The sequence below is a fragment of the Hemiscyllium ocellatum genome, chromosome 20 (genome assembly GCF_020745735.1).
Source record: "Hemiscyllium ocellatum isolate sHemOce1 chromosome 20, sHemOce1.pat.X.cur, whole genome shotgun sequence".
NCBI lineage: Eukaryota > Metazoa > Chordata > Chondrichthyes > Orectolobiformes > Hemiscylliidae > Hemiscyllium > Hemiscyllium ocellatum.
In genome coordinates, this window is record NC_083420.1 from 22,871,818 (window position 1) to 22,899,728 (window position 27,911).

Sequence of the window (27,911 nt, forward strand, 5' to 3'; positions counted from 1 at the left end):
GAACAGCATCATTAAGTTGGGATAGTCTGTTGGGTTTTCGAATAGGTCAGGTTATTTGGTATTCTGTTTTCTGTTCTTTCTGTTTTATTCAGTAACCTTGTAAATAAATTCTGTTTTGTTAAGACAAAGTGGTTTGACCAGTTGATTATCTCTGGGAATACCCACTATACACCTACTTAAAATAACTAGCAAATTAGGGGCTGGGCTACCTTTTTGAAATGATTTGAGGGGTCTGGCCTGGTCCATGACACTGATCTGTGGCCTATCACCATAAACCTGGCATGGGTCCATCTCTCTTGTTTAACAAAAAATGTCATCTATCTAAAATTTAAAATTAATATCTAGCCTAGCATGAACTTCCGTTTGTGGAAGACAGCACCAAACCTGTAACACTCTTTGTAAATAGCACTGCTTCTTGAACATTCTGACTGTAAGTTTTAGATCATTCTGTACAATTTTCATTCAGTGGAAATAGTTTATTTTTACTTTGTCTTTTCCTATTAATGTCTTCAAGACTTTGATCAGCTCACCTCTGAACCTTCTAAATTTTAGAGAAAATAGATTTAATTTGAATAATCTCTCATAACAATCCCTGAAATTCAGGTATCATGTTCTTAAGGAAGTTTTGGTTAGCTACTTTTTTTTCAAATAACAGTGACTTGTTTGATACGTTCTTTTAGAATGTGATAAAGATTCATGATATGTTATAATTATATTTAGAAATTTGTCTTCTAAAGTGGACAGAATCACATACAGCTTTAATTTTACATTTATTTTTACGTTGCGTAAGTTAGGAAGAAGTTAGTTTCATTTTTGAGTTATGTGAGTGGTTATGGGTTATCTAGAAATTTGTTCCTGTGCATTTAATGACGCATTTAAAACAGCATTTGAGATGAATCAGTGCTTGAAAAACAAAGAGTAGAACGGAGAATAAAAAATCGGGCTGTTGCTCAGCTTAAACATGTCCAGTAAAACAAGGACACAGAGACAGAAATACTTTTTTTTCCAGAAGGGTAGTGAATGTGGAGGTTATTTTATAAATAACAGAAGCAGGTGATTCAAGAGGGAGAAAAAGCCTGCTACAAAGCAGTGCAGTTGGGCAGTATCTAGACTAGTCAGGGCAGGAGAAAAGAAATGCTAAGTGGTTTAACTTTAGTAAGACAAAGCTCCAGAAACAGAGGCTGCTGAATTAGAGTTTAATTTAGACTGAGAAATAAAGGAGCTGTGTTGATCCTGTGTTGTTTAAGGGTCTCATGAAGAAACATTAACTAAAGAAGATAATGTCAAGTGAACGCTGAGGCTTTATAGAAATAAACCATGTACAGCCATGTCCTCTAATGAAGAACTTTAAAGTGGAAACAAGGCAACCCTCCAAAGAGATTTGAATATCCGTAAAGTTGTTGTGAGGTTGAAAGGGTTGAATCATTATTTCTGATATTTCTAATGAAACTATTTCTTGGGGGTGCCTCAAGAAGTTGGCAATGGCTTTTTTGCCTGCAGTCATTCTCAAAACACAGAACAAGCCTGGGAAAGTGAGTAGTAGATCTTTCTTTCAGGATTCCAGGACACTTTCAGGTCCTCCTGCTTTCTAACTGCTTTTCAAACTCCAAGGCTGGCTACACAGAAACATAATTGCAATATAATAGATAAATATTTAAAAGAGACAAATTTTCAGTTTGGTAAAGTCCCTGGGGAATGGGACTAATTAAATAGTTTTTACAAATGCTCTGCAGGCAAAATCAGCAATTCTGAATCATTCTAACAACCTAGATGAAAACCTGGAAGTGCTATAGGCCATCAGTACATTTATTCAGATCCATGTCATCACTTCATGAAAATGTAAAAACTGTATCATTATGTTCACTTGCAGAGCCTTAACATGTCATTGATAATCTCAGATATCAATGAGATTGATAAAGCAAAAGTACTCCTGTTTCTATCTGTTTCCCACTAGAAAGCTCTCTAAGGGTTCTGACAGGGCTTGTCAATGTCCTAAAGCACGTAAATTGGATGAAAGGCCTGAATAGGTTCATTATCAAATCTGGTTAGAGGTCAGCACTGCACTAAGCCAAAACCAGGATTCTAACTGCATGCTGAAATGATCTGCTTTAGGCCACTAAAGCAATAGTTTCCTCTCCATAATTGAGAAAATGCTGTATTATTTCTTCCCATTCTACCCAGCCCTCTACTCTTACTCTGAAGGAACACTGGATATTCTGTATGTATCGGTATATTAAACTTACCATGATGGGCAGATGATTTCGAAGACCTTTCAGCTGATGAGGTAGGAGCTTTACTTTTCTTCCGCTAAAACAAATGTAAAAGTTAGTTTTTGCCCCATGGTAGTCATTGAAGTCCAAATTTTCTGAAGACAATGGGGCTAATTTTGACTTTGAGTATCGCATAAAATATGCGTCATAGATTACAATCTCTGACTTTAATTTACATTGATAGTTCTTCCCTTGATCCCTCCTCTTCCTAATTTATAAGCTGCCTTTGACAACTTTATTCACATTCAATGGATTAGCTACCAAATCTATCCTTCTCTATGGGCAGCAGCTTGAAGTAAAGCCAAACTGTTCACAATCATAACATTAAATTTGATCCTGAGTTGAGTTTCTAACCTTTTATTTACACAAAAACCAGTTATTTCCACCTCTGTAACATCACTCCGACGTCACCTCTACCTCAGTTCACCTGCCCTTGAAACAATAATTCATGCCTTTACAAGATTTTCCTGAGTGAAAATGGAATCTTATTACTTACTAGCCTCAAGATAAAATAATAAAAGTTGACATTCAACACATACATGAAGACAAAACAGAAGAATAAAGTTTACAAAGGGGAGAGGGTCGAGTAGAAGGGAAGTTAAAGAATATGCAATTTAAAATGTTCTTAGAATCATTGAGTTGTTATAGTTAAAACTGAGACCACTGCTAATTAGTTGATATTTTGTAGCCCAACAATCATGAGATTTGTAGAATCCATGAATTCTTAGTAAATACATTCTTCCAGCCCTACTGTTACCAGTCAATTTTATTGCTATCTGTTTACTACTTTACCAAGCAGCTCCTAAAAATATGGTTCATTTTTGTATTCTTAAGTCTGGCTCCATTGACTTCCTAACCTGGATAGACGCAGATGACACTTACATGTCCAATATGTGCAACTTCAGATGGAAGTGTAAATTAGAACACTGACAGTTTTTTGATGTCTGATCCAGGTGACTGGCTTCAATGTATTTCAATAAAATGCCAATTCCAGTTTAAACGATTAGTTTAGTCCACACTGGTTTTCTGAACTTGCCTTAAGCAGTGGTCAGGTGATTGCTACAGTCATGAAGGTCCTTGGTTTTTCCTTTTTAAAAATCATTCTAGTCCATTAACATCTCAGATATTAAAATAAGATGATGAAAGTTGAAAAAAAAACAGAAAACTTTGGATGGAAGTTGAAAATTGATAGCTCATATTGCAGCTACTCAAGTAATAGTCAATCTCATGTAAAAGTCAACTCCTATATTTGGCCAAAAAATCTGGAATTTTCCATATATCTTGTGTCAACTGTAGTTCTTCACAGATAACAGATCAAATATTTATGAGTCAGTGGGCCGACAGTTGTGCTCCACTCCAGGTTTTCAACCTTTCCGTAATTTGTTTTTATTTCTTTACTCGTTTAGAGAGCGATTGGCCTTCTGCTAATGATACAGTATGAGTTTTGACAGGAATGAATTTTAGCCATTCTAAAGTAGTATCCATGTAATAGTCGACCCTATAATTTAACCTTAAAAAGTAGTTAAAAAATTCAACTCAAGTATATTGGGTATTTTATAATCATAATAACATTCATGACTGCTTTCCTAAATTATAGCCTCAGTATACTTGAGATTATCCAAACCTCTGTGCCAGTGTCTTAACACGCACCAAAACACATTCATCAATCACCTGTATTTGCTGACCAACACTGCTCGCAGTTCAACAATGTCTTTGAAAGTTTCACTCTTGTTCTCAAATCTCTTATGTGCTAACCCCATGCTACCTCTGCAATCTCCTTCAGTCCCCACAACCAAAAGAGATATCTCCACTCCTCTGATTCTGGCCTTTTGCAGTTTTGATTTCAATTGCTGAGAGAAAATGATAACGTTATTTCCTGATGAAGAGCGTATGCTTGAAACGTCGACTCTCCTGCTCCTTGAAAGTTGCCTGGCCAGCTGTGCTTCTCCAGCACCATACTTTTTGATTCTGATTTCAATTGCTTCATGACTGGGAGCCAAAGTTTCCATCACTTAGGATCCAAGCTCTAATCTATCCCCCTACGTTTCTCCGCCTCTCTAACTCACTTTCCTTAATTTAGACATTGCTCAAAATCTCTCTCTTTGACCAAGTTTTTTATCATCTGGTCTAATATCTCCCTATGTAGCTTTATTTTTTGTTTTACAATGCTACTGTGACGTGCTTTGAACCACTTTATTTACATGGAAGGCATTATAGTGTCGTTGGTGCTTCCCTATACACACTGACCACATCTAACTCTACTTCTCCATCATCTCTTGACCCTTCCAGGCTGCTTATATGACAACAGCCTTAATTCTTCTAGCTAGATAATTCCAAGATTGAAGCAATTATTTGTAGCTCTTGCTGCAGTGCAGATCCTTTCAGGCCCACCATTCAATCCCACCCTAGCTACTGTTTCTGGTAAGACCACACAGATTGCAATGCATAAACCCTATTTTACTCTTACCAATTTCTGATTTCATAGCTTTTTCATCATAAAGAAAATCTATTTTCAGCACCACAACCCTGCTCATCTCCATGTTTGTCTCAACCACTGCTGTTGGAACTCTCATTCTAAGCCTTTGTCACCTCCAGACTTGACAATGGATTGCAATGCTCTTGTATACAATATCACAAAGCTACTGCCTCTGCATGAGAGATTAGCGAAGATGCTTAGTAAAAGCACTTAGCATCTTGCATATAAAATATCATCCTTTTTGCTTATTAATAAACCTCTGATTTCCATTAAGTACTTACAGTGGACTCTCCGCGTTTCTTTGTAATGGGTTTTGCACTTTGTCCATTTGGTTCTGCTATTGATGATTCTCGGGTAACAAGCTGGTTAATTAAATAAAACTGTTTAAAATTTTTATTCACATTCCTTATCTAAAATAAATAAATGGGTATTACAAATCTATCACATATAATATCACTGCTAAAAATATTTTGTCAGAATTCTTCCATTTAGTGCTGTGGTGCAAATTGCTATTCGCTATAATTCATTGAGATTACCAGGTCATACAGAAAAATAGCTTTGGTTCACCATCTTATTGGAATATATTACGTACAACAGTCACACATTATCAAAACAAGCTCAGAATGTACCTTTGAACTTACTTTAAGGTGCAATTCACAATTTGGTTTAAATTATATTATTTCATGGGATATGAGCATCACTGAAAAGGCAAGCATTTATTGTTCATCCCTAGTTGCTCTTGAGATGGGAGTGATGGTGAGTTGCCTTCTGGAACTTTTGCAGTCCATCTGGTGCCTAAGTATATCCAAAGTGTTGTTAGGAAGCACTGTCAGGAATGCGGGTGTCCCTACGCCAGATGAACAGCAGTGATTTTAAAAACAGGTAACTGACGTTCTCAAGGAAAATTAGAGACAGACACAAAATATTAGTCTTACAAGCCATGCTCATATCCATGAAATAAATAAATTGATATATAGTAGGCAACTGTATTATCAGATATTCCTCCTCGACCCAAGCTGGACATTAGGAGGTGTTTGAGAGTGCTATCACTGACATTCTCTCAGAACTTCCTCTCTAGCAATGCTCTTGTGCTACATAGAACAGTTCAGATTCAAATTCACTATATGGCAAATAGTAACATCGAAAACTCCAAGGCACAGTATCCTAGGCACCTTCGTGTTTCATCTGTTACAATTTCTAAGGCGTGTCTCACTAATGTTACCCATACTGTAAATGTTTAATCAACATCTTTTGAGGAATGGTCTTTTAGGGCTTTGTTGTTTTATCTTTCACAAATTCCATTTCTCCTCTCTGAACAGGAAAATAAGTTAATCTCTCAACTAGACTTGCCTGTGGCACAATACTAATACTATCAAGCAACAGAAGATCTGCTATTTATTATAACTAACTGCTGAAGCAAATCTCAGGGATTTCTGCAGTGATGAGCCTTAAACATTTTAGCGGGCGTAATACTGGTTCTGCAATTTCATCATACATCTGACTGAAGGGTCTGTTTCCATGCTGTATAACTCTATTACTCTTTATTTAAAATTCAGTTGAATTACCCAGCTATAGTTAGCTGGCTACACATCATTAGTCAAAACTATTTTAACTCAGCTTTTGCGTGGTAAAAGTGTTCAGAAGAGTAAGTTTGCCTTTGGAATTACATATCAGCTTGAGTCAACAATTTCAGGCAAATAGGGGCATAAATCATGTTAAAAAGAAAGGCATATTTAAATGGCATCTTTTATCATCTAAGGACATCCTAAAATGCTTTACTGTCGATAAAGCCTTTTGAAGAGTAGCTGTTGTTGTCATGCAGCTAACATAGTGGCGAAAATAATAATTGTCATTACCATGGATTGGAACCCTGAAGTACTGTGGACATTTTAAACTCGTAATTCCAAAGGTGTTTTAAAAGATGGCTGATACACCTAACAATAACTGTAAATGTAAACTTATTGGATGACTGGAAAAAGATGCACAAACTGTCATACCTACTGATATGAAGGGTATTTCCAGTGACAGCCCTTTAAAGTGAGAAGAGGCAAGTCAAAATAAATTGGACTGGACTCTTGTGACAACAAAGGGCTGACAACCCTCTGCTCAACAGCAAGACACCACCTGAAGACTATGTTAGAGAATAAGTACAATGCAGATTGAGACCATTAGGCCCATCGAGTCTACACCTACTCGCCGAACAACATCCCATCCAGAAATACCATGCCCCATCCCCATGACCTCACATTAACCACGGATAATCCATTTACCATACACAACTCTGGACACTACGAGGCAATTTAACATGGCCCATGTACCTAATCTGCTCATCTTTGGACTGTGGGAGGAAACCAGAGCAACCGGCAGAAACCCACACAATATAGGGAGAATGTGCAAACTCCACGCAGACAGTCACTCAAGGCTGGAATCAAATTTGGATCCCTGACGCTATAAAGCCCCAGAGCTAACCACTGTTCCAAACTACAGACAGATCTTGTGTTTTTCCCTTATTGGATACTCAAGGATATGAGTTAAAAAGTTTTAACTCTATTGGAATGTGCTGGTAGGTCAGAATGCTCTTGTGCATACTTGGCTGGGTTTTAAGTTTAGTGTGCTCTGAAGGTCAATGTTGAAGAAATATCCATAATTAACCCTGTGCTACAGGCATAGATCCCCTCTCACTCTGGAGAGGTAGAAGTCAGCTAGTTCGCAGACAAACAGGAACAAAGGAAAACCAAATAGCTCTCACTCTCAATTTTGAAATTCAACCACAGTCAAAAAGAATCAGAACTACAGAGTCTGAGATTTAGCTCATGGAAAGCAAATGCATCTTTATGACAATCTTGTGCATAATTAGCTCATTACCAAACAGAATAATTTATATTTACAATGTTTAAAGAAATTAAATTCCAGTTCATTACCTGGTCTGATGGTGCTTGGGTCGTTTGTAAAGATATATCACTTGCTATGTGTATTACATTCACCTCAATGGAGGTTCTAGAAGATGCTTCTGAATTCTCAAGCAATCTTTTAGTCACATACACTGCTGCACACATAAGAAGTGCTTCCAAAAACTCCAAGAAAACCATCTAAATAAAAAGATTTGCTATTTAATAAACATTTAATAAGACATTTATATATTTACATACACTTTGTTACTAGAAGTAAACTTCATAAGTTTGCTTTTGATATTTTTCACAAGGATCTGAAAATAAAGATAGGAAATTGCAGAATGCCTTTCACAACCAATCAAGTGCTGCTGCAAAATAGTTACTGTGGTAAGGTAGTCAAACACAGCTGCCAATTTGTGCCCAATGACATATGTTTATACAATATTAATAATACAGAAGCTCCTTCTGCATTTTTGCATTTAGAAACCTCTAAATATTTTAAATGAAGATCGACTGTACCTCGATGTTCATGTTGTTATAAGTTCCATCAGATACTGCTGGGTTATCCTCAGACAAGATCCGTACTACCTGGGTTGCTGTTAAATCCTTGCTAAATAAATTTAGATCCTGCAATTATAGAATGAAATGAATAACAGTATATATGTACTTTTGAAAATTATATAAAGTACAATTATATAGAATTTATAACAGTTAACCGTAAAGTATATTATTTACCATGAATATTCTCCTCCCTTGGATGGAATAAATCGCCAAGTTACTGGCATTTGATGAATAACTTCTATTTAACCTATTTTTCGAAACAACCTGTTCAGTGATGCCATTACACACCTCTGGAGCAGGTGAGACTTGAACCTTGGCCGTCTGATTCCAGGGATAGGGTAACTACCACTGTGCTACTAGAGGGTCCCCCACTGGATGATTATCCACCAAATCCTGGTTTGAAACACATTTGGATTAGGATTGGATTAGGTGCACACAGTCAGTGCTCCCTATCTCAGTTCACCTCAGAACATTGCTTGGACTGGAACCTCAAAACATTGTTCTAGAGAGATGAGAGAAAATTTTATCACCTAATTCCCAAATTGCTGTTGTTCTGAGAGCCAACAGTATTCCAGTGTCCAATAATGTAGAACAGGATATACTTCTTTTCAATATAGTCACTTGTCTCCACCTGCTGGTTTTGGATGTCGACACCTTGAATGAGGTACCATTTAAATGGCTCACTTATAGTATATGTGTTTGGTGTAAGGAACTTTTAGGGGTTTACATGGTATTATATGCATTAGGGTTGAAGTCTGGCCGACTGTGAAGAGTTTTGTGGAGTAAACATGAAGTAGTTTATTACATCTCTCCAATTATTTGCAGATTATAAGAATAGACTTTGTGCTACTACAATGACTGTTGAGACAAATAGCCTTACCTCTGTCTCCCACAAGACTCTATTTTACTGTTCTATCAAGTCCTCAAGTCATTATCACAGTTGATGATATTTATTGGACTCAATCAGGTATTTTTTAGGCCCTTCTAAACCCATAAATAACATTTCCCTCATTCTATAATCTGATAACTTGCTGATATACATTTGTTTATATCATTACATTTACCATTACTCCATCTTCCTCAAGGTTCGACTTTACAAATTCAGATGACTATAACACCACTCTTCCCAAAAATGTTCCCTCCAAACTTGAGTGGCAGTTTGTTGAGCAAAATGTTGTTATCTTGGGCTGCCTTCCTGATGGTGTGAGGTCTGAGGCTTTTCTTGAACTGAAGAATCTTTCATCTTTTTCTATTTCTTTCATGGATGATGTCGTCTCTGCTAGAGCAGGCACTTCTTTCTTTGCAGTATCTTGAATCTTTAGACATTACTTGATTTTTTTTAGTGTTTTCTTCCATAGAATTTGCATGAATCATTCTTTAATTTACGGCAATTTTTACCCAACAGTAGATAGAGTCATAGAGATGTACAGCACATAAATAGACCCTTCAGTCCAACTTGTCCATGCCAACTAGATATCCCAACCCAATCTAGTCCCACCTGCCAGCTTGTGGCCCATATCCCTCCAAATCCATCCTCATCATGTATCCATCCAGGTGCCTTTTAAATGTTGCAATTGTACCATCTCTACCACTTCCTCTGGCAGCTCATTCCATACACGTACCACCCTCTGCGTGAAAGTAAGTAGACTTTTTATTTCAACATTTTGATAATGTTTTGACTTTCTCATTTGCCCTCAGAGATTGAATTATTGGTGAGATTAAGTCATTCCCTTCCTAGTCATCTCAGCATCTCATGCATGACTTGAATCTATCATAGCTCATTGAACACTATACTGTGTTACACAGAACATAAAACAGTATAGCACTGTACAGGCCCTTTGGCCCTTGATGTTGTGTCGGCCTTTTATCCTACTCTAAGACCAGACTAACCTACATACCCTTCATTGTACTATCTTCCATGTACCTATCCAAGAGTTGCTTAAATGTCCCTAAAGTATCTGACTCTACTAACACTGCTGGCACGGCATTCCATGCACCCACCACTCTCTGTGTAAAGAACCTACCTCTGACATCTCCCCTAAACCTTCCTTCAATTAACTTAAAATTATGTCCCCTTGAGATCGACATTGCTGCCATGGGAAAAAGTCTCTGACTATCCACTCAATCTATGCCTCTCAACATCTGTACACCTCTATTGAGTCACCTCTCATCCTTCTTTGCTCCAATGAGAAAAGCCCTAGCTCCCTCATCCTTACTTCATAAGACATGTCCTCCAGTCCAGGTAGCATCCTAGTAAATCTCCTCTGCATCCTCTCTCAAGCTTCCACATCTTTCCTATAATGAGGCGACCAGAACTGAACACACTATTCCAATTGTGGTCTAACCAGGGCTCTACAGAGCTGCAGCACAACCTCATGGCTCTTAAACTCAGTCCCCTCCTAAAGAAAGCTAACATACCATACACCTTCTTTACAATCCTATCAACTTGGGTGGCAACTTTGGGGGATGTATGGCCATGGACCCCAAGATCCCTCTGTTCCTCCATATTGCCAAGAATCTTGCCTTTAACCCTGTATTCTGCATTCAAATTTGACCTTCCAAAGTGAATCACTTCACACTTTTCCAGGTTGAATTCCATCTGCCATTTATCAGTTCTGTAGAACTCCTTAGTGTTTTCCGTAATCATACCAGCTAAAGCTTTTTCATGTCCCCTTCTAGCTCTCCTAAATCCATTCTTCAGTTTCTTCCTGGCTACCTTGCAATCCTCTGAAGTCCTGTCTGATCTTGCCTCCTCAACATTAAGTAAGCTTCCTTCGTCCTCTTGACTAGATGTTCCACATCCCTTGTCACCCAAGGTTCTTTCAACCTACCATCCCCTCCTTGCCTCAGTGGGACAAACCTGTCCAGCACTATCAGCAAATGCTTCCTAAACAACCATCACATTTCTGTTGTGCGTTCCCCTGAGAACATCTGTTCCCAATTTAGGTGCCCTAGATCCTGACTAATAGCATTGTAATTCCCCCTTCCCCAATTAAATACCGTCTGCTCCTATCCCTCACCATGAATATAGTAAAGGTCAGCGAGTTGTGATCACTATCACTGAAATGCTCTTCCACTGAGAGATCTGACACCTGGCACAGTTCGTTGCCGAGCACCAAATCCAATATGGCCTTCCCTTTATCGACAAGTTGTGACAGGAACCCTTCTTGGCCAAACCTGACAAAAGCTTACAATCTGATTCAATTCAGTTGCAGATGTTTCAATTATCTCAAGTAGGGTATACTGTTCAGTTATTGCCTCTCTGCTGGTCTTTTTTTCTCTAAGCTTATTAGGACTCAAAATTTGAACATAGTGTCAAACATTTTCACCAAACCAATACAGTGACAGCTTTCCATCTCATGGACAGTATGAAATAAATTTCTTACTCCAATGTAATAAACTTCAATCATTCTGTTTTTGCTTTAGGATGCACTATGATCTTCCAGAACCCCGTAAAATCATCTATTGGTTTTACATTGTTCAGGTGTACCTTGGCCAGCTGTTCTTAGTCCTTTTTACTCATTTTAGTTTTTGAATGAGATTGTAGTCAATGCATATCTTTCTACTCAATCGTGAGAATTCCTAGGCTTTCTAATAGTGTTGGTCCCTGGAGCATATTATGTCAGCTGTAAACTGTGTTTTGCCAACCAAGCCTTGCTACCTGATAAAACTGTGACATTTGTTTCTGAGGCTAACTTGACGTTTGTAAGATGCCCATTTACATAAATGTGAATCTGCTAAATGCTTGGACTGCATCTCTAACTTTCCCCAGGCAAGTTTGGATTTGTATTTTACTGGAGACTGTTAAGACCATAAGACCATAAGACATAGGAGTGGAAGTAAGGCCATTCGGCCCATCGGGTCCACTCCGCCATTCAATCATGGCTGATGGGCATTTCAACTCCACTTACCCGCATTCTCCCCGTAGCCCTTAATTCCTTGAGACATCAAGAATCTATCAATCTCTGCCTTGAAGACATTTAGCATCCCGGCCTCCACTGCACTCTGCGGCAATGAATTCCACAGGCTCACCACTCTCTGGCTGAAGAAATGTCTCCGCATTTCTGTTCTGAATTGATCCCCTCTAATTTTAAGGCTGTGTCCACGGGTCCTAGTCTCCTCACCTAACGAAAAAAATTTCCTAGCGTCCACCCTTTCCAAGCCATGTATTATCTTGTAAGTTTCTATTAAGTCTCCCTTAATCTTCTAAACTCCAATGAATACAATCCCAGGATCCTTAGCCGTTCCTCGTATGTTAGACCAACCATTCCAGGGATCATCCGTGTGAATCTCCACTGGACACGTTCCAGTGCCAGTATGTCCTTCCTGAGGTGTGAGGACTAAAACTGGACACAGTACTCCAAATGGGGCCTAACCAGAGCTTTATAAAGTCTCAGTAACACAACGGTGCTTTTGTATTCCAACCCTCTTGAGATAAGTTCTACTTCATTTATGTTTTGTGTGGGTAGTTATTTGTTCTTTTGCTTTTCTACAGCTGTGTCCTGCTTTGAAATGTTTTCTGCAAGTGATCTATTCTTTTACAATAGCATCATGTGATTTTAATAGCTAGGCATTGTTGACAGTGGGGAGGCTTCTATGCTCTGTAGGATTGGCAAAAACTTTTCACATCTGATACCTGTCATAAATTCTGCTATTGGCGACGTGTGTCTTTTATGTGTTCTGAAGATCCTCCATGCCAAGTTTGATCATCTCTCTTTAAAATTGGTCTGTATTTCTTCTGGACCAGTGCCCATTTGAATGGCTTTCTCTGGACTCAGATTTTCTTTGAAGTGTAATAAATCTGATTAAGACTCATCAGTAATAACAATAACAATTTGGTATCTAATGAATTCTGAATTTAAGGCACTGAAGTTACATTTTCTGCTACTCTGCAATGATCAATAACGAAATTATCGACTGATTCCCCTACTTTCTGCACTCCTCTGTTAAATCATACTCTTTCAAGAATTTTATTCATTCTGTATGAAATAATTGTCAATGGCTTTCAAGACATCTTCAAATGTATCTGTTGATTTTTTATTCCTTGCCGAGCAATAACATCATCTGCTATAATTCTAATTGTGTACATACGTACATCAGCACAGCCACAGTCAAGTGAAACACCCTTGCTGTTACAGTTTACATAATCCAGGCACTGTTGTATTCCATTAACAAGGCCTAACTTCACTAAGAAAAATATTAAGCATGTGTTCTTGGCCTCAGTAGAAATTTTAGCCATCCATCAGCTCACAGATTAAAAACCGTACTAAAAAATGGAGGACCAAGGGACAATGAGTGTATTAAACTAACATAAGAGTTCAATGATACATGTGATATTTATAAGAAACAATACATGATCCATAGTAAGTTTCCCATTGGCTATAGACTTTGTAATAGACTTAAAAGTATGGGATAAAAAAGAAACTAATCTTGTACTTAAATACAGTTGACATGGTAATAAGACTTAGCTAACTTACTCAGGGTAATTTACACTGTACACTTACTGAAACAAATTGCAAAGTTATGGTCAGGGCTGCCTGCTTAAGAATGTTTCAAGTGGTCTGGCTTAGTCCATAAGAGATTGGGGACTCATCCGGGAACTTAAACAGCGAGTGGTAGGTGCTAGTGTCTTAATTTCGGGTATTGGTTCGGTTGGGTAGATAAAGCGTTCTTTCAGTAACCAAAAGTTTTCTGGAAGTGGATGCGTTGACTTTTGAAGTTTTGCAAAAGGTGAATAAGACCAAGCTGCAGGAATTAGCAGACAAGCTGGAATTGGAACTGCCTGCTTCTGTGAGGAAAGGGGAGGTACTTACAGCAGTAGCTTAGCATTTAAACTTGCTGGAGAAACCATCAGAATGTATAGAGATGGCAAGAATTCAATTGCAAATGAAGCAGATTGAGTTAGAGGCAAGAAATAAGGAAAGGGCAGCAAAAATGAAACAGTTTGAGTTATGATTAAAAACAGGAGAGGGAAAAAGAGAGAGCAGGGAAAGAAGAAGAGAGCTTTTGAACTTTAAAAACTGACACTCAAAAAGGACAGGCAGCTTAAAAGGATGGAGATAAAGGCTGAAGTTAGGTTTAGTGAGGAAGACAGTGAGAATGAGCAAGCCCCTGGTAGTCAGAAGCCTAGTGAGAAACTGTTTAAGTATGTTCAAGCATTGCCTAAATTTAATGAGAAGGATGTGGAAGCCTTTTTCATTACATTTGAAAAGGTGGCTAAACAAATGCAGTGGCCAGGGCAATGTGGGTGTAATTGATCCAAACGAAACTATTAGGTAGGGCTAGCGAAGTATTCGCATCACTTTCAGAAGACGTATCTGTGGAGTATGAGGAGGTGAAAATTTTAAATGCATATGACCTTGTACCAGAAGCCTATAGACAACGTTTCAGGAATCTAAGGAGGGACCCTGGTCAAACCTATATTGAGTTTGAAAGGATCAAACAGAGTAATTTCAATGGATGAATAAGAGCTTTAAAAATCGAGCAAACTTATGATGCCCTTAGAGAGGTCATTATTTTGGAGGAATTCAAAAATACACTGCTCGAAGTAGTGCAAGCTCATGTGGAAGAGCAGAGAGTTAATACAGCAAGGTTAGCAGGTGAAGTGGCTGATGATTATGAGCTGGTCCATAAAACTCGGTTTGGCTTCCAGGATCAATTTCAGTCCATGAGGGATAGAAACTGGGGCAAAGAGAAATCCCCATGTGGAAAAGAAGGTCCCCTCCAAGCCATTCACCATTCTGACTTGGAAATTTCCTTCACTATCGCTGAATCAAAATCCTGAGATTCCCTACCTAATGGCATTGTGGGTCAACCTATAACATGTGGACTGTTGTGATTCAAGAAGGCAGCTCACTACCACATTCTAAAGGGCAACTAGATATGGGCAATAAAATGCTGGCCAGCCAGCTATACCAATGCCCACTGAGTGAAGAAAAAATATTGGCTTTTAAGTACTTAGGAGAGTCATACTAATTTAAAAAAACAGCACAGAGTGGTCAAAATAATAGTGCCAAAGTTTTGACATTGTTTCCCCATAAACTGTAGTTGAACAGTGTGGTGCTGGAAAAGCACAGCCAGTCAGGCAGCATTCGAGGAGCAGGTGAGTCGACATTTTGAGCATGGCTCTTCATCAGGAATGAGGGGGTGACCCAAAGGGGTTGAGATAAATAAGGGGGTGAGGGGGAAGGTAGCTGGGAATGCAATAGGTAGATGAAGATGAAGGGGGCGTGATGAGAGAAAGGTTGGAGAGCAGCGTGGAGTGGATAGGTGGGAAGGAAGTTGGACAGATGAGACAGTTCAAGATAGCAGTGCCAAGTTGGAAGGTTGGATCTGGGATAAAGTGGAGGGAGGGGAAATGAGGAAACTGGTGAAGTTGACATTGATCCCAGGTGGGTCGCAAGGCAGAAGATGAAGCGTTCTTCCTCCAGGCTTCAGGTGGCTTGGATTTGGTGGTGAAGGATCCCAGAGATGTTCTGGGTACGTGGAACAGTCCATCTTCTGCAGCGACACTGGCACTATTCCCCATCTTTTCCTCCACTACTTCGATGACTATATCGGTGCCATCTCGTGCTCCCACAAGGAGGCTGAACAGTTCATCAATTTCACTAACACCTTCCACCCTGACCTCAAGTTGACCCAACCAGTACCCTTCCAATGACACTCATTCGATTGGCTGAACTGGTCCTCACCCTCAACAATTTCTCCTTTGAATCCTCCCACTTCCTCCAGACCAAAGGGGTAGCCCTGGGCACCTGCATGGACTCCAGCTATGCCTGCCTCTTCATTGGTTACATGGAATAGCCATCTTCCACAGCTACACCTGTACCATTCTCCACCTTCTCCTCTGCTACATTGATGACTGTATTGGCACCACCTTGTGCTCCCACGAAGAGGTTGAACAGTTCATCAATTTCACTAACATCTTCCACCCTGACCTCAAGTTCACCTGGACCATTTCGGACACCTCCCTCCCCTTCCTGGACCTCTCCATCTCCATTTCCAGCAACTGACTCAACAGTTCTGTGACATCTTCTCATATGAATACTTACAAAACTGAGTGCTTAAAATTTCTCTGATTCTGTTACACTGCAGATTTCCAAACAGTTCCATGGTTTGTGAGCTGCATAAATTAAAATACTGCAGAGGCAACACATTCCCTGAACAATTCTGGAAAATTGCTGCTTACCCCAGCTTGTCTCTTCTAAATTGTCCTGAACCCCTTCGATCCCTGGGGTTTCTAAATTAAATTCAATTCTTGATAATTGTGAACAAAAAACAAACCAAAGGCCTTCAATATTTATCCATCTGTTTTAAACCACTTACAATATAAACAATGTTCCATTTACACTCCAGACATTCACAGTCATCTGCTGCCTGATGCATACTGGATTAGGTCACTGTTTCAGAAATACTGCTAGACTTTTTTTTAAAAAACCCATTCAAAAAAGTAACTAGTACCCATATGCCATTATTTTGCATAAAAACCTCTAAACATTATACACACATATGTAAAACTATAAGCCTTTCATCACAGAACAAATATTACTTAGGACACTGCGGATAATTTTCCTGTTCGGCTGCAGAATAGTGTTTTTGAATCTTTTGTGTTGATCTGCAAGAGTAGATGGCATCAATTTAATGGCTTAATCTCAAAATGATGCTTCAGATGGTCTAGCTCTACTGCAATTTTACCCTGATGAGTCAGTCTAGACTTTTGTGCTCAAAGCTATGAAGTGGGAACTCCACAACCTTCTGACTTAGAGGTTATAGTGCTACCAACTGAGCCACAACTGATAATAAGCAAATGTAGCCCTTCCCAGCAGTCAATAAAACTTCTTGTCTATTATTTTGGGAGGTGTCTAGTCCTTTCTGGCTGTGAATATATAATGATAATAAATTGAGTATGAACTTAAGGCACTGGAGTATGAACTAGCAATGCAACTCCTCAAACCTACCACACCATTTAAGAAATGCTTATATGGGTTTACATGTGGAGGAGCACAGACCATTCATGGAAGTGATAAGTACCACTGCACACAAGATATTATCCAAAATAAGAATCTAAATTATAATATACTTTAACACAAAATAATAATACTAAATACAATAATAGAAATAAATTATAATACAACATAAAATTATAACTATAATCTAACAATGGTACGTGAATGCTAATATTCATTAATATAACATTAATATAATATTCTTGATATATTATATGTGTTATTCAATACATTTTTTTGCATAAAGACGGTGTACCTTGAGCATCCATATGAAGTGTCTCATTGTCATGATATAGGTGTTAGGCGGCCTACGAGTTTGTATGCAGTGGACTCTGTACACCTCCCAGCATTTATTTATATAGCCAAGTACAATTACAATGCATTGATTTTCTTTAAACAAATTCCCTGCATAAAAAGGAAGCCATTAAGATTTAGAGGACAAAGAGAAAGCAGCATGGTTGGTAACATTTATTTTGTATTTTCTCAAATGTTTGTTTTACATACTACTGGCACTATGCCTTCCCTTGAGATATCAAAACAGTTTAATAACCAACTGAAAAGCTAAAAGCATTAATTTCTTATTACAAAATAGAATAACATTTCTAACAAGAATCCATCATTGACTATCAAACTGTTTGAATTATAGGTTTACTTTTCACCATTGCTTCTTTAAAAAAGGATTTTTCAGCATGAAGATGCTGGGTAAATGCTAAATTCCTAATTGCAAAGTAACTTAGATCTGAAAAACAGATGCGATATCCGTCCTGCTCAACATAATTGTCTATTGTCCACATATCTTCACAAGAAGTTTCACTATGTGGAAGTGATAATGGGCATTTTGTGACAAGATTGTTATTCAATAATATAAGTAAAACTTCTGTTTGTAAAGTTTTTGATTATATTTTAACCAATTAAATGTCCGAGTTGTGCATGAAATTACTTTCACATGCAGCGTTGGCAATAAGTGCATCCAGGGCACATGCACAAACTGGTTTGTCTCGATGGCAATGAGTTTCATTGTGTTAAATATGGTAGTAACAATCTACAAGTCAAAGAATAATTGCCCTTGCCTGAATAAGAAGCATTTTACCTTCATATCAAAGGCAACAAATGTAACCAACTACTTTTAACCAACTACATAATTGAATGTATGGGTTGGCTATTGTGGGACATTGATAATGTCCCTACCTGTGGCCAAGACCCATTTGCTTTTAAGGTGGACAATAACAACTCTGAAAAGATTGATTAGAAGATATCTGTAAATTACCTTTTTATAATTCACAAGTGACAAGTGAACACACCCAAGGGACCCAAAACTTCAGAATATGTTCGCACAATCCATGTTCTAAGCAGATCATTGTGTACTATCAGTGGCTATTTTATTAATTTGCATATAAAAATTATACATACCGTTAACTTTGCAGGCATAAGGAATAATGTTATTGGTCACTACCTTAGAAAAACATGCAGCAAGTAATGATGCTGGGCCTCTGAAATGAGAAAATCATCACTGCGGCAATAGCTATTGGTTAAGTTTGATTAGACTTACAGTGTGGAAACAGGCCCTTCGGCCCAACAAGTCCACACCGATCCACCGAAGCGCAACCCACCCATACCCCTACATTTAGCCCTACCTAACACTACGGGCAATTTAGCATGGCCAATTCACCTGACCCACACATCTTTGGACTGTGGGAGGAAACCGGAGCACCCGGAGGAAACCCACGCAGACAAGGGGAGAACGTGCAAACTCCACACAGTCAGTCACCTGAGTCGGGAATTGAACCCGGGTCTCAGGCGCTGTGAGGCAGCAGTGCTAACCACTGTGCCACCGTGCCGCCCACCAAGTTGAGAAGTTTATAGTAGACAAAGAGGCAAATTATATTTTGTAGCTTTTATGCTATCTATTATCCTTGGTTGAGGTTCATGGATAAGTGGATACTGCAAAGCAATATATTTATAATATTTACATCCTTGAGGGATGTACATAGAGGTTCATGAATCAGTGTTGCCTGCTCTGGCCCAACATGTCAAGTACAAGAGTAGCAAGACCCATTAATTAAACAAAGAATCCATGTCACTGAATTATATAAAGTATTAGAATATACATTCTATCTCACTAAATCTTAAATTATAAACAAATGGAAAAATTAATTTAACTTTAAATAGGTCAGAAGTATTCAGTAAAAGCAATATATTTATAACAGCTACGTCCTTGAATGGCCTACATGGAAAAACATGAGGGTCATGAGTCTTTGAAACTCTCTTCTGACAAGACAGTGGAAGCAAAGTTCTTGAATATCTTTAAGGCAGAAATAAATGGATTCAAGTTAAACAAGGTATAAAAGGCAATCAAAGGTAAATGAGAATGCAGATTTGAGGTTACAATTAGATTATGTATGATCTTATTGAATGGCAGAGCTGGCTTGAGTAGCTGAATGGTTCACTCAGCTCCTTGTTCGTTTTGTACATATATTGGTAATAGCCCTCTCACCCTCTGTCCTTAATCACATGGTGAACCTTACCTCTAAGTCCCCATGAATATTATAATATGTCACCGTATTGCCCAGGTGCAGGATTGGCATCCAGAAACAGTCCACACCTTTGTTATTTAATCAAGGAGGGAAAATCCCATTCACCTCTTCACCATGGTTGTAACAAGGCTGGAAACATTACATTCAAAGAACTGTCCCATCTATGACAATATTTATCACAATTACTGATGACACAAATATTGGTGGTGGAGTGGACCATGGGGAAGTTACCTCAGAGTACAATGGGATCTTAATCAGATGGGCCAATGGGCCAAGGCGTGGCAGATAAGAGTTTAGTTTTGATAAATGTGAGGTGCTGCATTTTGGAAAGGCCAATCAGGGCAGGACTTATGCACTTCACGTTAAAGTCCTGGGGAATGTTGCTAAAAAAAGAGACCTTGGAGTGCAGGTTCATTGTTCCTTGAAAGTAGAGTCACAGGTAGATAGGATAGTGAAGATGGCATTTAGTATGCTTTCCCTAACTGGTCAGAGCATTGAGTATAGGAGTTGGGAGGTCATGTTGTGGCTGCACAAGAGATTGGTTAGGCCACTTTTAAGAATATCGTGTGCAATTCTGGTCTCCAACTTATAGGAAGGATGTTGTAAAACTTGAAAGGGTTCAGCAAAGATTTACAAGGATATTGCCAGCATCGGAGGCTGAGGGGTGACCTTACAGAGATGTATAAAATCACGAGAAGCATGAATAGGGTGAACAGTCAAGGTCTTTTTCCTGGATTGGGGTGAGTCTAGAACTAGAGGGCGTAGGTTTAGGGTGAGTGGGAAAGATTTAAAAAGGACGTAAGAGACAACCTTTTTATGCAAAGGGTGATGTGTGTATGGAATGAGCTGCCAGAGGAAGTGGTATAGACTGGTACAATTATAACATCTAAAAGGCACCTGGATGGGTACATGAATAGGAAGGGTTTAGAGGGATATAGGCCAAGTGCTGGCAAATGGGACTAGATTAATTTGAGATATCTGGTTAGCATGGATGAGTTGGACCGAAAGGTTTGTTTCCATGCTGTACATCCCTGTAACTCTATAATTACTCTCAATGAAAAGTGCTAGAGGGCATGTCAGGAGCAACACCAAGCAAATTAAAAGTGAAGATACAACATAGACCTACTTGCAGCCAAGCAGCATAAGGAGAATCAGTAGACTGAGCTAAGCAATCTCACAAGCAAAGGATCTGGTCAACAGTCTGCAGTTCTCCCATATCCAGTCATGAACGGTGCAAGACAATTAAATAGCTCACTGGAGAACAGGCTCCATAAATATCCTTACTCTTAATAATGAGACAGCCCAGCACAACAGTGCAAATGACAAGACTGCAGCATTTTTAGACGAAAAGTGTGGTGCTGGAAAAAGCACAGCTGGTCAGGAAGCGTCCAAGGAGCAGAAGAGTCGATATTTCGAACATAAGCTCTTTATTGGGAAGCTTATGCTCAAAACGTCGACTCTCCTGCTCCTCGGATTCTGCCCGAACAGCTGTGTTTTCCTACACCACACTTTTCGACTCGGATCTCCAGCATCTGTGGTCCTCACTTTCTGCAGCATTTGTATTCTTCAATTATAAGTGTCAAGTTGACAATCCTCTTGACATCTCTTGCATCACGGATGGCAATATTCTGCTAATTCGATTCACTCTACATGCGATCAAGAAGTGGCTGAAAGCATGGGGATACTGCAAAGGCTATGAACCTTGACAACATTCTACCAGCAATACTGAAGACACAGAATATTGTGTGCAACTAAAATATTGTGATTTGTAATATATGCAGTTTTGGTCTCCTTTTCTGAGGAAGGATGTCCTTGCTCTCAAGGAAGTGCAGCGAAGGTTTACCAGGCTAATTCCGGGCATGGTGGGATTCACATTTGAGGAGAGGTTAACCAGGTTAGGATTGTTTTCACTGGAGTTCAGATGAATGAGGGGTGATCTCATAGAGACGTATAAAATTCTAACAGTACTCGACAGGACAGGGAGGATGTTCCTGATGATGGGTGTGTCCAGAACCATGAGTCACAGTCTGAGGATTCGGGGTAGACCATTTAGGACGAAGATGATGAGACATTTCTTCACCCAAAAAGTGGTGGGCCTGTGAAATTCATTACCACAGAAAACAGTTGATGCCAAAACATTGAACGTATTGCAGAGGAAGCTACATATAGCACTTGGGGCAAATGGGATCAAAGGTAATGTGGAGAAAGCAGAATTAGAGTTGGATAATCAGCCATGATTGTGATGAATTGTGGAGCAGGCATGAAGGGCTGAATGGCCTCCTCCTGCTCCTATCTTCTATGTTTCTATGAAAGACCTGTGTTCCAGAACCAGCTGCACCCCTAGTCAGGCTGTTAAGTCATTACAATTTGGCACACACCCCAGCAATGTAGAAAGTGCTCAGGTTTGTCCTGTCTGGACAGAAAGCAGGACAAATTTAAAAGGGCCAATTACCATCCCATCAGTCTACTCTCAATCATCCACAAAGTGCATAAATGTGTCATTGATAGACATATCAAGTGACTGTACTCAACACTAGCCTCCTCACTGACTCTTAGCTTGGGCTCTTAGTTTCAGACAAACTAAGCTTCTAAGTTCATTACAGCCTTGATCCAAACATAGTCAGAAAAGCTGAACTGCAGAGGAGAAGTGCAGGTGACTGTCAGTGACATAGAGTCATAGAGATGTACAGCATGGAAACAGACTCTTCGGTCCAACCCGTCCATGCCGACTAGATATCCCAACCCAATCTAGTCCCACCCGCCAGCACCCGGCCCATATCCCTCCAAACCCTTCCTATTCATATACTCATCCAAATGCCTCTTAAATGTTGCAACTGGACCAGCCTCCACCACATCTTCTGACAGCTCATTCCATATATGTACCACCCTCTACGTGAAAAAGTTGCCCCTTAGGTCTCTTTTATATCTTTCCTCTCTCACCATAAACCTATGCCCTCTAGTTCTGGACTCCCCGACCCCAGGGAAAAGACTTTGTCTATTTATCCTATCCATGCCCCTCATAATTTTGTAAACCTCTATAAGGTCTTCCCTCAGCCTCCGACACTCGAGGGAAAACAGCCCCAGCCTATTCAGCCTCTCCCTGTAGCTCAGATCCTCCAACCCTGGCAACATCCTTGTAAATCTTTTCTGAACCCTTTCAAGTTTCACAACATCTTTCAGATAGGAAGGAGACCAGAATTGCACACAATATTCCAACAGTGGCCTAATTACCTCTTGTACTCAATACTCTGACCAATAAAGGAAAGCATACCAAACACCTTCTTCACTATCCTATCTACCTGCAACTCCACTTTCAAGGAGCTATGAACCTGCACTCCAAGGTCTCTTTGTTTAGCAACACTCCCTAGGACCTTACCATTAAGTGAGAAGTCCTGCTAAGATTTGCTTTCCCAAAATGCAGCACCTCGCATTTTTCTGAATTAAACTCCATCTGCCACTTCTCACCCCATTGGCCCATCTGGTCCAGATCCTGTTGTAATCTGAGGTAATCCTCTTTGCTGTCCACTACACCTCCAATTGTGGTGTCATCTGCAAACTTACTAACTGGACCTCTTATGCTCGCATCCAAATCATTTATGTAAATGACAAAATGTAGAGGGCCCAGCATCGATCCTTGTGGCACTCCACTGCTCACAGGCCTCCAGTCTGAAAAACAACCCTCCACCACCACCCTCTGTCTTCTACCTTTAAGCCAGTTCTGTAGCCAAATGGCTAGTTCTCCTTGTATTCCATGAGATCTAACCTTGCTAATCAGTCTCCCATGGGGAACCTTGTTGAACGCCTTACTGAAGTCCATATAGATCACATCTACTGCTCTGCCCTCATCAATCTGCTTTGTTACTTCCTCAAAAAACTCAGTCAAGTTTGTGAGACATGATTTCCCATGCACAAAGCCATATTGACTAACCCGAATCAGTCCTTGCCTTTCCAATAACATGTACATCATGCACCTCCTCAAAGGTCAGCAAGGCGGCCTTTGTGTGGAGCCACAGAAAATGGGGAAGATACTAAATGAATATTTTGCATCAGTATTTACTGTGGAAAAGGATATGGAAGATATAGACTGTAGGGAAATAAATGGTGATATCTTGCAAAATGTCCAGATTACAGAGGAGGAAGTGCTGGATATCTTGAAACGGTTAAAGGTGGATTAATCCCTAGGACCTGATCAGGTGTACCCAAGAACTCTGTGGGAAGCCAGGGAAGTGATTGCTGGGCCTCTTGCTGAGATATTTGTATCATTGATAGTCACAGGTGAGGTCCCGGAAGACTGGAGGTTGGCAAATGTGGTGCTATTGTTTAAGAAGGGCAGTAAAGACAAGCCAGGGAACTGTAGACCATTGAGTCTGACCTCGGTGGTGGGCAAGTTGCACATCTAAGCAGCATTTAGCAGACTCCATTATCTAGTAACTCTCCAAATCTTGAGTCAATGTGAATCAGGGAGAAAACTCTGTTTGTTGGAGTAATATCCTGCACAAAGGAAAATGATTGTGTTTGATGCAGGTCAATCATCCCAAATACAGGCCATCACTGCAGGGATTCCTCAAGGTAGTGTCCAAGACTAAGTATCTTCACTGCTTCAATAACGACCTTCCCTCAGAGATGGAGATGTTTGCTGATGAGTGTGTAATGTTCAGCAATATTCACGATTCCTCAGATATTGAATCAATATTGTGTCCAATTACAGCAAGACCTGGTTAGCATTCTGGCTTGGGTTGACAAGTGGCAAGTAATCTTCATGCCACACAATGCCAGGCCATGGCCAGCTCAAAAAAAAGAGAAAGTAAAGATTTCCCATTGACATTCAATAGCATTACCATCATTGGATTTCCCTTTTGCAATATCCTGGAAGTTAACAGTGACCAGAAACTGAACTGAACCAGCCAGTGGACATCACAATGGTTAGCACTGTTGCCTCACAGCACCAGGGATCCTGCATTTGATTCCACCTCAAGCGACTCTCTGTGTAGAATTTTCACATTCTCAACATCTCTGCGTAAGTTTCCTCTGGGTCTCTGGTTTCCTCCCACAGTCCAGATGTACAGGCTAGGTAAATTGGCCATGTTAAATTGCCCATAGCGTCCAGGAATGTGCAAGCTAAGAGGATTAGCAGTGTTACAGGGATGCTCTTCAGAGGGTTGGTGTGGACTCGATGGGCCAAATAATCTACTTCCACACTGTAGGGACTCTATGATTTTATTCTATGATTCTAAATAAACACTGGCTAAATTAGCAGGTCACAAACAGAATTCTGCATTAATTAACCCATCTCCTGATTCCTCAAAACTTGCTCACTATCTACCTGGCACAAGTCAGGCATTGTGATGGAATACTCTCCACATTGCAGATCCAATAACATTCGACAGGCTCAGCACCACTGAAGACAACATAGCCCATTTGACTGGTCCCATCTTCACCTCCAACATTCACTCCTTTCACCAGTACAGTGAAAGCAGTGTGTGTCATCTACAGGAAGTAATGCCATAGCTCATCAAGGTTCTTTAGATAGTACATTCTAAAACCCCAAACTCTATCATCTAGAAGGATAGGGCAGCAGATACATGGGAGCACCACCATTACCTACAAGCTCTCCTTCAAGCCACACACCACACTGACTTGGAAATATATCATCATTCCTTCACTATTCTGCAACACCTTTCCTAACTGGTCTATGGGTGTCTCAACATCCCAAGGGCTGCAGTGGTTCAAAAAAAAACAACTCATTACAATCTTTTCAAGGCTAATTAAGAATGAGCAATAAATGTTGTACTGGCCAGTAATTCCCTCTACTCATGAGTGAACTTAAAAAATTCTCAGGCATAATGAAATATTTGCTATTTCAAATTAATGACTTTATGAAAATAGTTAATCTTTGGTGGAAGACCACTTTACATAGCCATTCTCCTGTTCAATTCAAGAGGCTCTTAAACATTTAAAACAAAACGCTTAATTAACCCATCTTGACATCAGTATACTTAAACGTTTGAATTAGATGGATGCTGGCTGTTTGGAAATGGAGGAATAGTTACGTAGAATTAAACTTCAAAGGCAAATGGTTTTCAATAGCCAATACTGTTACAGCGTTGACATACATGGACAATATATTTATGTTTGTAGCACATCAAGAGATCCTAAAATAGTGTGATTCAAAACCAAAATGTATAATAAGCACTAACTGCCGAATCTTCCAAACACTTCATTGGGATGAAATATGTATTGAGAACTGAGATTGCCAGCAGTGGATTCCCAATGGAGATTAGGGAGGCACTTTCCACATCTGGATGGCCAATTGGATCCACCCAGCAGTGAAAGTTCGACAGCCCTACTGTCTGAAATAGGTGCAGTTTAAGTTTATAAGCAGGGCACAAAGGGGACTCCATTCCTTGTTGTTGGCCACAAATTGAGGAGAAAAGAGGACTAAAAGGGCTAGGGCAACCCTGTGGTTGCAGCTGTTTATTACTATTGAATGGAATATCCAGATCTGAAGGTTACCAGGTGTGCAGCTAAGAAGCCTCCATTAATTCACAGACAGCCCCCTGGTTTAATAAATACCCTATACACTAGCTGAATGATCCAAACCTAGTCAGAACAGTACCCTTAAGATTGAGATTACTTGGTTCTTAATGTGCCTGGTCAGGTAATGGAGTCCCATTATCACCCTGGTCCATGCAGAATCCAGTTGGTTTCCCTCCCATTTTTGGACCTTTGCTTCCAGATCCACCTTCCAGATCCCTCAAAGTGTAATTCCAAAATATAGTTAATGCATTAATACCCAACTCAAAAGAGGTGGGAAGAACGTGGCTGATTACAGCAGCAAAATATAAGTGACTTACTCATGCGTCTTGTGGTAAATATGGTATGCCAGGATAATAATATAGCTCAGGAACTTCCCCAGCAACAATGTATCAAATGGAGAGTGAGTTTCCTCCAGGGTAGTAAATTTTCCTGCAACAATCAAAAAATTAATAGCTTAATTTATATGTTTTTTTGGAGAATGCTTAAAATATTATAATGTTAATATTAATATTAATATCTTCTAATTAATTTGAATTCATAGCACCACAGTTCATGAATTCAGATCTAACAAATACAGAAACCTTGATTCTCAGAAAGTTAAAAAGGTTCCAATGTAGCTTTTGTAAATTTTGCTTAAATTCTAATCTTCATAGTTTACAAATGTTGATGGATATTTGCACTTTAATTGATATCTTAATTTTAGTCTATGCTGTTGGATGATAATGGATGGCAATATGGTGGGCCACTTTTCTCCCTTTTACCTGTGTCATAAATTTAATTCCCATGGGGTTAGAATCTAGGATGAAATTTTATAGGGATCTGAACAAGATTTGCAGCAGATTCAGACGAGATGTCTGGCAAGGTGGGTGTGACATTATAGAATATCTCAGACCACCTTTTATGCTTTCGACAAGTGGTATAGTGAGTTTCTCACTAGGCAGCAATGAGATACAAGATTAAAGGGATTGCTGTTTGTTAAATGACCTGATTAATATTGCTATATTAATATTCAACTATCTTAACAAACTTGCCAAATGAAAATTAGATGAAAATATTGATGGCATGGTTATTGGCTTGTGGATGACACCAACATTGGTGGTATAATGGACAGTGAAGAAGGTTATCTAAGGTCACAATTGGGTCAAAGGTTATGAGTGGTAGGTGAACTTGATTTGGATAAATGTGCAATATTGCACTTGAGTAAAACAAACAATGGCTGAACTTATACAATTAAAAGTAGGGCTGTGGGCAGTGCTATGGAAGAGGGACCTAGGGGTTCAGGTACATAATTCTTTGATGTTTGCATCACGTGTAACAGGGTAGTTCAGAAAGCGTTTAGCACACTTGCCTTCACTGTTCAGACCTTTCAGTATAGGAGTTCGGACGACATGTTGATGTTGTACAGGATGATGGTGAGGCCTCTTCTGGAATACAATGTCCAGTTCTAGTTACCCTGTTGTATATTATTAAGCTGTAGAGGGTCCAGAAAAAATTACCAGAATGCTGCTGCGAATGGAGGGTTTGAGTTATAAGGAGAGGATTGATAACCTGGATTGAGGTGGAGAAAGTTAAAAATCACACAACACCAGGTTATGCTCCAACAGGTTGGTGAAGGAGCAGCGGTCCAAAAGCTAGTG

General features: G+C 39.5%; 1 protein-coding gene across 1 annotated transcript in view; it reads right to left on the minus strand.

Annotated features, from left to right (window-relative positions):
* Positions 1 to 27,911, minus strand: part of rsph10b (radial spoke head 10 homolog B) — an 88,603-nt gene that overhangs the window by 15,337 nt on the left and 45,355 nt on the right. Inside the window, exons 11-17 of the mRNA XM_060840965.1 lie at positions 26,592 to 26,703; positions 18,614 to 18,693; positions 17,460 to 17,608; positions 8,157 to 8,264; positions 7,668 to 7,835; positions 5,028 to 5,108; positions 2,244 to 2,307 (exon numbers count right to left, since the gene is read on the minus strand). Coding sequence (XP_060696948.1) covers positions 2,244 to 2,307; positions 5,028 to 5,108; positions 7,668 to 7,835; positions 8,157 to 8,264; positions 17,460 to 17,608; positions 18,614 to 18,693; positions 26,592 to 26,703 — 762 coding nt within the window. The remainder of the gene's footprint in view (positions 1 to 2,243; positions 2,308 to 5,027; positions 5,109 to 7,667; positions 7,836 to 8,156; positions 8,265 to 17,459; positions 17,609 to 18,613; positions 18,694 to 26,591; positions 26,704 to 27,911) is intronic.